The 14,956-nt window shown below is 47.9% G+C and overlaps 1 protein-coding gene across 1 annotated transcript in view; it reads right to left on the bottom strand.

Moving 5' to 3' along the window:
* KALRN (kalirin RhoGEF kinase) overlaps positions 1 to 14,956 on the bottom strand; it is a 660,995-nt gene that overhangs the window by 457,531 nt on the left and 188,508 nt on the right. Inside the window, 2 exon segments of the mRNA XM_038583060.1 lie at positions 4,790 to 4,904; positions 12,125 to 12,199. Of these exon segments, the coding sequence (XP_038438988.1) occupies positions 4,790 to 4,904; positions 12,125 to 12,199 (190 nt within the window).

The raw sequence follows: 14,956 nt of genomic DNA, 5'->3' as shown, positions 1-14,956 counted from the left end.
ATAGGAGAAATTCAATGCAATAGAAATAACCCAGGATATATATATGTTTTGTTTTGTTTTGTTTTTTTTTACTGGCTACTTAGACATTCCTATTTCCAGCATTTGGTCAACTCTCAATAATCACAGTGAGTAGATTATCCACACTGTGAGCTCTGCCTGGACAATTATTTACTCTCAGGCTAAATGCGCTATCCTGTCTCTCAATTTCTAGGAACATTCATCAGCTGATTATATCTGAGTATTTCCTTTCTGTTCCTTTCATGTACAAGTAGCTGCAAGCAGATAGCAGACAAGAAGGATAGGAAAGTTAGCTGACTATAGCATGGATGACAGTCAGAAAAGAGAACATGAGAGCTCACCAAGATACCTACCTAGCCAGGCCCTGCCTCATAGTAGGCACTCCGTAAACATTTGTTGAATTCAGTAAATGGAGCAAGTTGAGTTGGAAGGCTTTTCAGGCCTCTTCCTACTCTGATGGTCTGTGATTCCTCAGAAGATGATAGAAAGCATGGAGTAGATCCCGGAGATGGGTGCTCAAACCCATCAGGAGCATGAAAGAGAAGTTGGAAAGGACGTACCTTAGGGCAAGATGGATCCCCAAAGACTAACTAGGACTGTTCCAAATCATCACACTCTAGGATGATCCTTAGTTCCAGGTGATGCCCCTAAATTCCTATCCTGAATCCAAGAGGCCTAGAAAGCAATTTTCTTAGGGTTTCAGATATAGACACCATCCGAAGTGAAATTCCAGGCCCTCACTTACTTAGGGAGCCTGAGAAAGGAAGCGTATGTTCAAGGCCGGGGGTGGGGGGGGGTGGGGAATAATACTCTTGAAGTCCTAGATTTTACGATGTGTTGTTTTTTTTTTCTCCCAATATCAGAAACACAAAATTTGGGACAAGAGAGCCTCTTAGAAATTATCCAATCCAGCCTCCAGTCCAATGGAAGAATTCTTCTTACAGCCTCCCTAACAGAAGGTCACTCAGTCTCCACGGACAGGAAGCTCACTTTCTCCAAAGACAGCGGCAAGACTGCTGCACAGCTCCCACATAGGCGGGCCCTTCATGTCAGAGTCCCATTCTCTAACCTTGTCTCCTCCCTCCTCTTTGGGGTAGTTCTCCTGACACCTGGCGTCAGGAACCACTTTTCTTCCATTTTCATTCCTGCCAGAAAATATCCTTCAATTCTTCAACTGCAGAGACCCAGAATGTGGATCCCTCAATATGCTGCTCCCCTGACAGTAGTCTAAGGGGTCAATGTCATTCTTAAAATGGACTGGCAGGGCTCAGTGTTGCAGAGTTGAACGCAGTGGTCAGAAGTGGCCTGGCCTTCACAGAGCGTAGTGGGACTATTTTTTTCCTGTTCATTTCTAAATTTTCACAACCATCTATTTAATCATCTATTCTAGACTGATGCCAGATTGGCCCTCAAGATGACTGGTTCCTGAGACTCCAGGATCTTCTTTCATTATTTACTGGTCCTTATTTGCTTATCTTCTGCTGGCCAGCTCATCTCTTATGCTACCAGCACAGTCACATATTCGTACCGCCCATTATGGCTACTGGTTTGCACTGGGTGGGGAAATACCCAGTTTTTACCTAACTTTATCAAAATGTCTGTTCCTGCTCACCAAGAATGCTCATGTAGAGGCTCTAAATATTTGTTAAATAAAGAATTAATAAATATATGAATAAATGAACATCAAATGTCACCTACAGATGATTACACAAGTCTGCCGGGTACACTCTACCCCAACAGGAGCCTGTTTTAGCCCCCCTGGGCCATGACCCAGAATAGATCATTTCTTCTCATCAATATCATCAGCCTAATCTAGTTCAGCTATCATTTTCGTAGTTTCCCTTCTTTCCCAAAGCCATGGCTGGGTAGAAGAGTGGCGAACACTATCTGACCTCTGAAGTTCTTCAGTTTCCCTCCTCAGACTTCACTGTCTTTGGAACAATCCTGTTTCAGGTTTTGTTTCCAACAGTAGTCCTGTGTGAACTTGGGGCCAACAGAATTAGGAAGTGATGGGTGGGGGTGACTGGTTGGTAAACTCCGCAACTTGCCAGGTGCTCACACTCCTGGTAGACAAAGACCCTCGGGACAGAAGCAGAAGGCCTCCAAGAACAATTCTTCCCACTGAAGAAGGTGGCAAGGGGATTCTTGCCTCCCACCTGCCAGAACCTGGGAAGAACCTTTTCTGTTCTCACGGGCATGGGATGCAATGCCTGGGACCACTCTCTGAGAAGCAGGGAGCTTGCATCTAGTATATTCCTTCAATGGCAATGCATTGTTTCTCCTTTTCTGTGACCTTCCCCTCAGGCCCTCTTGGGTTTCATTCCCCTCCACCCAGCAGAAATCTTTCCTTTTTAATTGCTTCCAATATATATTGTCCTGTCTTTGCTTAGCAAATCAGAATGAAGAAAAGTATTCTTCCAATTCTTTTACCTTCTATTCTTTAGAAGGTAAGGGTGCATCAGCTGCAGGGATGTGATAAACATACCAGAAAGAAAAAAAAAAGTCCCCTTCATGTCTCCTGGGACCCCAATTTCTTCTGGCTCTAAAGAATTGAAAGTTCATCATGGGTCCTCATGAAAACTTTTCTTGTAAATTGCTTTAGAAAATGCCTGTTACTAATATACTGGGGAAAGGTGCTTTTAAAACTGCTTAGCTCCTAGATGACTAAATTGCTAAATTACCTACATCAATCATGAGTGATTTAGTCCATCTCCTTGGGTCTGAGACAGATGGGAATATTTCTTCTGTACAAAGATCTCCAAGAAAAAAAAGCAAAAGTATTCTACTCTACTCTTCACCCAAAGACTCCTGCACTCAAAGTTTAGAAGTTCTTTGGATTTAAACCAAATCCCTTTCATTGGAACTTAAGAACTTTTATCGCTTTCCTGGCCCCCAACAGGATATCATAAAGAAAAAAAATTGACACTATTTGACATGTTTGTGCACAGTCGTCTGCTGCAGCTCTTCCGGGCTCTCCATTCTAGTCTATCTTCCAAAGAACTGGATGACTGCTCTTAAACCCCCTTGCCACCTGCCCATCACCATCCACCGATCCCTTTACATTTGTCTCCTTCATAGCACTTTTAAATAGTGCTTGCCTCATTGGACACCTGCTTCAGGAACCTAATCAGCACTTCCTTTTTTAAAAGATTTATTTATTTATTTATTTATTTATTTATTTATTTATTTATTTATTTTATTTATTTATGAAAGAGAGCAAGCAAGAGGGAAAGAGAGAGAGAGAGAGCACAAGCAAGAGGAGGGCAGAGGGAGAGGGAGAAGCAGACTCCTCGCTGAGCAGGGAGCCCAATATGGGGCTCGATCCCAGGACCCTGAGATCGTGACCTGAGCCAAATGCAGAAGTTTAACCGACGGAGCCACCCAGGCTCCCCAGTCAGCACTTTCAACAATTATCCAAGGTCTCCCAGCAGAGGCAGAGCTTAATATGGAGCTCCTCTCTGTACTTTACTAATTCTCCTATAAAATGCTCAGAGATAAGATTCCAAAGGCCCAAGGCACCACTTCTTATTTGCCACAACAAACACTTGACAGGCTCCAGCTCCACCAAGTCTAGAGAACAGAAATCTCTCTAGCCAAGCACAAGGATGGGAGAGCCCTGGGGCAGGAGTCAAGAGGGCAGAGTTCTAGGCCTGCCACTGGCACATATCGATATCCTGTGAGCAGCTCTCATGGCCACTAACCCTGATTCCTAAACAGAACACAACACATAGTCGCCTAGACTGCTTCTCAGGGCTATTCGAGCTCTCACATGCTGTTTATCTCTGAGTCTACAAAGGCCTCTCATCTCCCTTCTTAAAAGCTACAGGCCATGTCCTCGACATGTCTCTTTCCACCACCAATGTGGCCAGTACCACCTGGAAGCACTCAGAAACCAGTGTTTCTCAACCTGTTAAAACTATCATCATTCCCTGCATCAAATGAGCTTTTTAATGCTTTTTTTCCTTAACTGCTCCATCCAATGGATTTTTTAGAAAGACTTTTATTTATTTTAGAGAGAGAGAGCGCACATAAGTGGAGAGAGAGGCAGAGGGAGAGGGACTCCCAAGCAGACTCCCCACTGAGCTTGGCCGCAACTCAGGGCCTGATTCCAGGACCCTGAGATCATTACCTGAGCCGAAATGGAGTCAGACGCTCAACCCACTGAGCCACCCCGGCGCCCCCACCCAATGAAATTTTAATATCATGAATATACGCCTTTTTAGGTACAGTATGTCTATCTGTGCTTAAAACATAAAAGAGCAAACTTTTCACTAGCCAACCCCCCTAACCCCGACACGATTTTCATCCCCCTTGCAGACAGCATTAGCCCTGTTGAAAATGGTGACCTAGATTGAGCTGAGGGCTGCATCTAGCTGTGTGACACAAGAGGAGCTATTTGCTGCAAACTCCAAAAGCCATAAACATATCCACAAGCCAGAGGTTTTGAAAATAATCCATTGCACAAGCCAGAGTGGACTCTGCCAGATTTCCCACTCTCCTAAGGAAACTGGCCACTTCCCACTCTCCTCCCCAGGCCACAGCGTCTCCCGCTCCAGGCCCTGTCCTTGCTCTCACCTCCGCGCCCAGGGCTCGCACTCCGTTAAAATGAATCCCAGCAGTGACAATGGGAATGATGAGAACAAGGTGAACTGTGGGTGATGTTGTTCCAGGAATAATGAGAATCCACTTCAAGGGCAGAAACAACGGGGCCCCTGGCAGGATGGAGCGTCATTCGGCTCCCTCCCCCGCAGGACCTTCCCCCCCACCTCACCTTGGCACACTGGCCAGATAGGTCACGAGTTTCCGCAGGTCTTCCTGTCTTATTCTGTCATGATTGCTGCGAGCAGGGAAGGTCAGGATGGGTCCGCCTCGCTTATCACGGCCCCCTGCAGGGAGGAAGAGGAGAGCAGTTAGGAAAACCAGCCAGAAAGTGTGGCCAACAGGAAGAAGGAGTCCGGCTGAGTGTGGGTGGCAACAGGCAGAAACTCTGCACCCAGGGAAACACGGTCACTGCTTAGGTGAAGGCGTGGGATTTGGACATGGTTCACCTGTGCGACCCTGGGCAAGTCTTCTGACTGCTCTACTAGCTCACTGCAAAGTGCAGATGAAAACAACGATGAGCATTTTACAGGGTGGCCGATGAGCATTTTACAGGGTGGCCGTGAGGACTGAGCACTTTGAGATGCAAAGCTCTCTACCAGTGGGAGATGATCAGGAAGGCGGCGATGCCTCCTCCTATGGAGAACACAGCTGTGGGCTTCGGAAATTTAACCTTCAGTTCGCTTCTCTTCACAGATCTCCGTGAGGCAGAAGTGTTCAGGATTCACTGGCTACCGTGGTGAGAAAGCCTGAAAGCATCCATCCAGGACATCACTGCTCGGAGGGTTTTAGATTCATAGAAAAGATGTTAAGTGTTCTCTGCACAACCAAAGATCCACCCCTGCCTGCCTGCCTGCCTGCCTGCCTGAGGTGCCACCTGTCAGTCCTGCTGGAGGAGCACGGGAATCGTTATCAGAAACCAGGATGCTCAAGGTCTTAATCACTGCAAATGCATATGTACGCACTATGATTATAAATGTTTTCTAAATATCACATTAAAAAAAAAAGCAGGAAGGAGTATAGTGAAATGATGATCATTGTTGCCATTAGAAGGTTAGGATTTCACGTGGCTGTTTTTTCTTTCCACTTTTTTCCTAAACTTTCTATTCGCTATTTATTGTCATCATTTAAAAATGTATTCCTTAATGGGCACCATGATTAGGAAGCAGGACCAAGTTTCTCAGGAGGGTCACGGGGGACAAAGTTAAGGTATGCCTTTACAGGCACTGGTTATTACACGAAGAAAACCTCTGTGTCATGAGCACAGAGTCCTGCACACATCCCAGGCTGCTCCCCGACACCCTCCAGAGTGGGGACCTCAAGGGGATGTACTACAAGGAGGAGGCATTGGCATGGCCATCACCAACAGTGGAAAAGAAGCTTAAAGATCAGCCCTGAAGAAGGAGCTCTCTCAAAGAAAGACGGAGCCTCCCAGAGTCCCCACCCAAGTGTGGGCTCATGAATAATGTTTCCCTCTGGTTGGAGGGTCCTGAAGCCATAGACAGAAGGGAGGCATGACAAACAAAATCCGAACATTTCCAGAATACTCTTGAAGAAGAAATAAGAAGGCCGCAACGAAAAAAATGTCAAACAAGATCAGGGCCACTGAGAAATTTGCCCTGATGGAAAAAAATGTTTCAGCGGTACCACCACCACCCCCAGCCCCACACTGGAGCAGATTTGTGTAGATATACCACAGAGTTGGACCTGAGCCCCCAGCTCCAGACCTTCCATACCACAGGCCCTAGTTCTTTGTATGAATAGCCACCCCCAACTCATCTGCCTTGGAAATGATCCCCACTTCCCAACTGCCTTCCACATGAAGAAAAGGAAGCAGAAGGATTAGATGGAAGGTTTCCCAAAACTAGGAGCATCTCCCATACCCTCACCCTTCCTCTCTAGCCTTGACCCACCCTAAGGATTTTCCACCCTTGGACGGTTTTAACTGCAAGTTTCTGCCTTTCTTCCTGACCTTCCATGGACACCGTAGAGCCATGAGAACATGGGGAGCCAAGGCTGGTCTGCTTGGCAAAGGCTCACTAAGGAGCTTGGACGACTATCGACACTGTACTTCCTAAGCTAGAGCCAGTTCTGCCCTTGGAAACAAGAGTTTCATAAATATGGCTGGGCAAGGTTCCAGATGGCAGAGGAGGGGGGAAAGAGGGGAGAAAGCCTGGAGCAGTACAGCCCCCACCCCCTTCAGGAAGCATGGATAGGGATTTGAGAAGGGGCAGCAGGATCAGCCAGGTGTTTGTCAGAAAGGAGATAACCTTGTAAGAATAAGGATGTCGGAAGCAGAAGAGGAATGAGCAGAGAGAAAAAGCCATTGTGCTGGAAAGAGTGGGACCTTGGGTAGACGAGGCCTCAGAGCGGGTGCAAGGGGAGAGAGGTCCTGCCCCCTTCTCTGAAGCAAACTGATAGAAATCAGAGAGGGAGGAGGAAACAGATAAATTAAGGAGAGGGATGAAGTCAGCCTACCTGGGAGACATTGTTCTTCAGGTAAAATAGCAAACTAGCCCACCTACCAAGGGCCAGGATAGGCTTGAGGTATTTGGGAAAAAGGGGAGCAGACCGTCACTGGTCAGCATCCCTAGAGGACGAACAGCAGGACTGCATTGAGGTGGGCTAAGAGGGATGAGGCAGGGACCTCGGGCATGGTGAGAGCTCTATTGGGGTCTAGCCATGGTGTCCATGACAGGTTCTCACTTGAGTGAAGGCAAATCAAGCTAGTGCGTGCATAAGCGGGGAGGGCCCAGGGAAGGGAGGAAATGTCTTGCTGGATCATGAGCTCCCAGGGAAGAGGGGACAGCAGATGTTTTGCTCATCTGCTGTCCATCCTTTCCCAATGTATAGGGGAATATCAGAAAGGATCAAAGGTAAGGCACTAAGGCCATAGACACACATGTCAGAGTTAAGGTCTTGGACACGCATGGCCAAGGTAAGGAGGTGGAAAACCTTGGTACCAAGAAGGCTGAGCCGCCATGAATATGTAGGAGAATGGATCATTGACATGGGTACTGCAGTTACAGAGGGTGATAAACAGAGATGAAGAATGAGAACCCCCCGCTGACGTCAGTGCACATCATGGAGGTGGATCTGAGAGGGTGCAAGACAAAAGTAGCCAGGCTTTGAAAAGGCAATACAGATGCTCGCAGAGTCGTCAAAAGAGCCATTCCTTCACTCACCTCATTCCTGCTGTGGGCCTGCCTGTGTGAGGCTTTGGTTCCAGGAGCTTCAGGACAGAGATAAAATGGAAAAAGGAGGAGGGGACGGACGGTCTGATGTTCCAGAAGTGACACTGATCCCCTTCCCTAGAGGCAGGGCAGGACAAGGTCGGGGAAGAGACAAGGCTAAAAGCAGGGGTAGTTAAGGCTTCCCTGATTGAGCCAGAAGAGGGACAGTGCTCAAAAATTTCAGGGGCTATCAGGCTCCAGTTAGGGCAACTGGGGAAGGCGGGGAGTGGGAGGGTAGATGGAAACAAGAAAATGCATCAAGGGAATTAAACCAAAAGTTTGGTCCATGTAGTAAAGTTCTGCAAGATGTCGATGGATATATATGATTTTTTTTTCCCCCAAGGGAATGAGGTTACTCTGTAGTTCGGGAGATGGTTTCATGTGTTTAATAGACATGTGCTTTCATGAACATGGCAAACCTCCAGGAGGCAGCTATGATATGCATTCCCACACTTAGGAGTATACAACCCCTTTTTCTTTTTTTGAGGCTCATCTTGTGGGACTGCTGTTCTATGGAACACACTTTGAGAGACCTGGGTCCAGGTCTCTGCTCTGCCCATAAGATTGTGGCACAGCAGCCGCACAGATAACGTTGGTGGGAGATAAGGAGGCAGAGAGGGACATCAGGGGTGGCCAAAAGGAGGGTGTGAGTGCACAGAAAGGTCACAGAGGTGAGATGAGCTCTGTACAAGCAGACTGGATAAAAGGCACAAATGGGTGCTGTTCAGGGGTGGGGGGGGCACGCATGCGCTCAGAAGAAGCCAGAGGGGGCAAAGGCGGGGAATGCCCAGGTCTTGAATGCAGAGCAGGACGGCCGGGCTGGAAAGACAGAGGCTCCCTGAGGCACAGCCACAGATCCTGTCACACTCACGTGCACACACCCACATGCAGAAGCTGTAGGGCTGTGCTGGATTATTCCAAATGTGCGTTCCCATGGCAGCACAGGCTCCTTTTCCCTGGCCACGCTGGGGGCACTGGCAGAGGAGGGCAGGCACAGCCAACGCTTTGCTTCTCCACTTGCCACCTTCCTGCTCAGAAAGAAATGCGATTGCTACACTGCATTATTTAATTCTGGGTTGTTTTGTTTTGTTTTGTTTTATTCTTGTGTTTCTTTTCTTTTAAAAGCTCAGGATATAAGAGGCTTTACTGGTTTGTTTCCTGTTTCTGTTATTGTTTTTTTATTATTATTATTATTTTTTTTTTAGATGCAGCCAGCTGTCTCCCTAGCATCCTCAGCATCCGTCGCCAGCATGGAAAGACAATGTTCCCTAAGTCCAAAAGCTCCTGGCACCATGCACAGATGAATAAGACTGCTCAGCCCACATCAGTACAAGGGTGTGAATGCACACCCCCAGCCCCCTTGCTCCTGCCCTGGCAGACTTCTACCTGCCTCGTGCTGGACGGCTCCTTGCTCCTGTGCGCTCCCTTAGGACAACTCTCTAGAGTTGGGCTGGCTGGGCCCCCGCCTCAGGGGTCCAGCTTAATTTACATGAGAAAAGACAAGGCTTGGGGGCAGCCCAGGTGGCTCAGCAGTTTAGCACCACCTTCGCCCAGTGTGTGATCCTGGAGGCCAGGGGATCGGGATAGAGTCCCACGTGTCGGGCTCCCTGCATGGAGTCTGCTTCTCCCTCTGCCTGTGTCTCTGCCTCTCTCTCTCTCTGTTTCTGATGAATAAATAAATAAAATCTTTTTAAAAAAAGAAAAAAACAAGGCATGAACAATCAAACAAGGGTTCCCATGTCAGAATGTACTGTATCTGCACTCCTATGTCCTACATTGACGCAGGACAGGATGGTGTTCAGAGGCTCTGCATTCAAGCCAGAAAGGCCTCCTGGAGGAGGCAAAGTAGGAACTGGCTTGAGAAGGAGAGGAGAGGCTCAAGCTGGCAGAAGGTATGGATAGAGCACTGCAGGTAGTGCTTGTTTGGGCACAAGAGAAATGCGAGGATTAGCAGGATACCCAGGGGACAGAAGGACATCAGGTTAAATGAGGCTCAGGGCCACCAGGAGGAAGAAGAAGAAACGAAGTGATGGGGCTCTACTCGGGAGCAGAGAGTCAGCAGTAGGGGCCTGTGGGCCGCGTCCTGGAAGGCAGCGACTTAGCGCTGCCCAGCGGCCCCCCCGGACTTCCACGCAGGGTCCTCCCACATGTCCAGCAAGCACTCCGATCCAGGCGTACAAAGGCTTTTCAGGTTGTCTCACTACACTTCTACCCACCCTGAAATCACTGCCCAGGGTCCCACCAAGGGGCGGTTCAGCCTGTGTTGCAACACGTTCAGTGACGGCTTCACTACCTGCTAAGATGTGTAAGCACCTGACACTAACGGGGAAAGGCAGCTTCTCAGTGTCATCTCGCGGCCACAACAGTAAAGCACAGGTATCACTACTGCTGCTGCTGCTGCTGCTACAAATAATAGTAACAATAACAACAATCTCCACACTCTGAATCATCAGTGTCTCACCTTCCTCTCAGTAGGCAGGAGGCCCCTGCTGCTTGGTCTTTCCTCCCCCCAAGCCCCTCCTCTCTCTCTCTTTCTTCTCTCCATTTTCTCTGTTGCCCATCAGCCAGGCCAAGCAGCACCTGAGGAATGAAGCCATATACTGCGGGCTGTATTTGCTCTTTCCCTTTGACTCTATCACCACTCCTTGTAGACAATCAGGATTATCCAGAAACAAAGGCCCAGTCCACAAGGCACGAGCACTGGGGTGTGTTTCTTTCAATGTGCTCCTTGATGGGGCATTGCCATCAGGCCAGCCCCTGCTGGAGAGTCTATAATGGAGGCCTGCGATGGAGCCCAGGGTGACGCTGGCGCCCCGGTAGCTCGCCTTCAATTATATCACAGGCCACCAAACTGAAAGGTCCAGATAGTAAATAATTTAAACTCATGGCCATCTGGGCTCTGATGAAACTACTCGGCTCTGCTGTTGTAGTTAGCAAGTAGCCACTGACACCGCCCGTAGCAGGCTGAACAGCAGCCCCCCAAAATATCAGGCCCTAATCCCTGCAACCTGTAAATGTTAGCTTATTTAGAAAAAAAGACTCAACAGATGTGACTACGTCGAGGCTCCTGAGATGGGAAGATTATCCTAGGTTATGTGAGCAAGCAGTTATAGGTATCTTCCTTCAAGGGAGGCAGAGGGAGATCTGATACAGACAGAAGAGGAAAAGGCAATGTGACCACAGAGGCAGAGATGGGAGTGACATGGCTGCAAACCCCGGAATGCTGGCAGTCACCGGAAGCTGGATGAGGCAAGAGGCAAGAGGCAAGAGGCAAGCTCTCTCTTAAGAGCCTCTGGAAGTTGGGACGCCCGGGTGGCTCAGCGGTTGAGCATCTGCCTTCAGCCCAGGGCGTGACCCTGGGGTCCTGGGATCGAGTCCTACGTCGGGCTCCCTGCATGGAGCCTGCTTCTCCTCTCTCTGCCTGTGTCTCTGCCTCTCTCTCTCTCTCTCTCTGTGTCTCTCATGAATAAATAAATAAATAAATACTTTAAAAAAAAAAAAGAGCCTCTGGAAGTAGCACAGACCTGCTGACACCTTGGTTTCAGACCAGCAAATTGGATTTTGAATTTCCAGCCTCCCGAACCATGAGAGAATACATTTCTATTACTGTATGCTACCAAATTTATGGTAACTTGTTACAGCAGCAATAGGAAACTAATACTACCTAAACACATGCATGTGGCTGTGTTCCAATAAGATTTTACTTATAGAAACAGGTGGCTGGCTCACAGGCTATAGTTCGCTGACCCCTGAATCAGACATCAAAAGATCCAGGTGCACAGATGAGTTGGAGAAGAAAGTCGGAAATAAATATTTGCAAGTCATGATTCAGAAAAATAAATGAATGAATACAAACACTCAACTGAGTTCCCTTTGCCAAGAAGGAAAGATAAAGAGGAGCTAGAAAACATCTTAATCTCCTACCCATGATCGGCTCAGAGATGAACCCAAATAAAACCTCTGGGAATGTGTGAGGTAAACAGACTCCTCCAGCTGGAGCACCTCCCATAGAGGCCCATGAGGGACCTGATAGGCCTGGGAGGGTGAGGTGAGGTCAGGTTTATGGTTGTGAACGTCTCCCAGAGCACCCAGCTGGGATCCAGGCTCTCCCTCCTCTTTCTGACTGTCCCTGGAGCAAGGATGCAGCCATCCACTCCAAATGCCACCCACCCCCCACCAACTTCTCTCTCACACACCAAGAAGTGATTGCTTACACGCATGTGCGTATACACCCTTCCAGGTCCCTTTCAGACCAAAGTTCCACAGACACTCACCAGACACGAAGGCCACTTTTTCCTTTAGGATAGGAAGGACATCAGAAGCTTTCAAACCATCATTCCGAAAAGACCCTGTGGGATGACAAAACAGAAGGAATCAGGATGAAAGAGGTCAGACGGATGAATCCCTGGGTCCCTCCCTCAGCGGCCCAACCCCATCACACGCCAGAAAGTTGTGCCTTGTTCAGGTGCTACAGCCCAGCCCAGTGGGACAGGAGAAGGTCCACAACAGATAAGACACTTCCACATGATGCCAGGCCACAGAGGTGTCCCTTCCAGGGAGAGGACGGTCCAGGTTGCCCCCACCACATATACAAAGCTCCGTGCCTCGCAGGCAACAACCACAGCCCTGCAACTTGACGATGGGGCTTTTTAAAAGCCACTTTTGTACCTCTTTGCCTAGCATGGTGTCTGGTACACGGTAAGCACTCAGTGAATACCAATGGAACAGGATAATTAATATCAAGATGGACCACAATGCCCTAAATAATTGTGTTTGCCTTTCCTCTACCTGGCACAGTGACTCTTAGTTTTCACTATACAAATTATACAAGCAAATCACAATATCCCCAAGTGGGAAGCAAAGTTGAATGCAATACCCTTCTTCCTCCTCCCCCTCAATGTCACCCTCACCAGTCCACAACACACAGGAGGTGTGGAGACATCAGTCTCCTGGGAAGGAAATGCACTCCCTTCTTCAGCAATTCATTCTCTGCCTAAATTTTGCTCCTCAGCTTCAAAGTCCCCTCTGGGGTCCAGCGGACTTCCTGTTAGGGGGTTGGAAGCAGAGGCCTGTGGCTCACATAGAATGGAAAATAATGATGTGCCACGAGAAACAATAACCTCAAAGGACAACCCAACCTGGTGAGTTCAAGGCACGTGGGAAGAGAAGCCCCCCCCCCCCCCCAACCACCACACACACACATATAAAATCCCGGGTCGGCCCACTGCGCCCTTACATTTAACCCAAGCACCCTACAAGGACCCTCAGGGAGAGCCAGCCCACACTCTGTGAGCTATAACTGGAATCTCTGCTGTACATCAGCACGAGGCTATCACACACAAGGATCCCAGAGGAGAGGAGGTTCTGTGTCAGCTCAGTGAAACAGAACCAGAGACCACAGGCAACCGTCCTAGTGCCTTTCCCCACTTGGCTTACTACCTCACAGTCCCAGTTTGACAATCTGCAGAGAAACGTACTGGGAAGGATGGTCCCACGCAGGGCTTTCTTAACTTCTAAACCCTTACTGCTTCAAGAGACTCACCTGGGAATTCTGGTAACAGCCCAAGATTAGAATCACTGGCTTAGGGAAGGGAAATGAACCAGTTGCACGCTCCACCAAAGAGGAGGAAAGATGTGTCTCCAGTTGCCATGGTCAGGGGTTATGTCCTGACCCCAAACAAATTTCCAAAGTATCTCTGACCATTTCATCTATTCCTTCTCCATTTTTCACTACATAAATACACTGAGCCTTTTTATTCATCATTTGCTTCTCTTTACAAGCTGGCCCACAGCACCCAATGCCAGAAGAACCCCCTCCAAGGCTCACTCTGAGAATGAAAAAAATATGACAAAAAAAATTAAGAAAAAACAACTCCAACTATAAGCATTGTTTTGTACAGATCTTTACACTCTTTGTGTCCCAACACAGGAAAACTTAAATCTCACTAGTAGAAACCAGTTAGGATCAATGTAAATTATTATAGAATTTACAAATATATAGGTTTTTTTTTTTTTTCAGCTTCATGAAATAAGATGTTTCAGTTTCCTTGGCAGGGAAGAGTCCTATGTGGCTGCACCAAGCAGACAAGGATCATCTCTAGCTGATGCGTGAATTGTTTGTGTAGAATGATGCCTCTGTTGTCATATATGAAATATATGTGTACATCAGTTTTAAGACATTCCCCTCTATACCACTACATACACTAGTAATTGCTATAGGAAAAAATTTATAAGAAAGGTTCAAGTTCAGTCCCATCTACTTCCAGATTATTTATAAATCCAAAAAGATCAAGGCTTGGGATTCCTGGGTGGCTCAGCGGTTGAGCGCCTGCCTTCAGCCCAGGGCGTGATCCTGGAGACCTGGGATCATGTCCCACATCAGGATCGCTGCATGAAGCCTGCTTCTCTCGCTCTGCCTGTGTCTCTGCCTCTCTCTCTCTGTGTGTCTCTCGTGAATAAATAAATAAAATCTTAAAAAAAAAAAAAGATCAAGGCCCAAATGAATGAGATTTTACTGTATGACAAGAATCCACACAACCTTCTCTCCAAAACCCCTGTCCTATTTTTCCTACTGCTCTTCCTCTCCCCTACTTCCTTTAAAGTATGCAAGATGGCTTTAATTCCATGAAGTCCCCAGACATTAAGGAAGACCTCGGAAGTTGCTATAATGGAAGCAAAAGGTTCCCTCACCTACCCCCTCATTGCTTGCACTCACGGAAGGAGAGCAAGAGGGTGCTCTGAATTCCATCCCTCACAGTCCACTCATCATGCCCCACCTGTTTCTTCTCCCCTCCAGACTCCAGGGCCTGAGAAAAAGGCAGTGGCTTGTCCCAGCAGCTTGCAACCATTGGCAATTGGCTGGAGTAAATGTCAGTATCTTGGGTTGGGCTGGTCCAAGATCCCAAGGGCTTCCTCTTCCCAGGCCAGAGTATTCCCCGGTCTAGGGGAGAGCACAGCTGAACTACCTCCCAGGTTGTGAGTCTACCATAAGAAAACCTAAAGTATCTAGATTTACAAAATCCTTAACTTGGGGATAATCGTTTCCAACAACAACAAGATTTTTCACATTATAAAAGGATTTGCTCCAGGGTCTCTTTAAATAAAAG

The sequence above is a fragment of the Canis lupus genome, chromosome 33, assembly GCF_011100685.1.
Source record: "Canis lupus familiaris isolate Mischka breed German Shepherd chromosome 33, alternate assembly UU_Cfam_GSD_1.0, whole genome shotgun sequence".
Classification (NCBI taxonomy): domain Eukaryota; kingdom Metazoa; phylum Chordata; class Mammalia; order Carnivora; family Canidae; genus Canis; species Canis lupus.
Note: the sequence above shows the minus strand (reverse complement) of the source record. Positions and strands in the feature narration are given on the sequence as shown.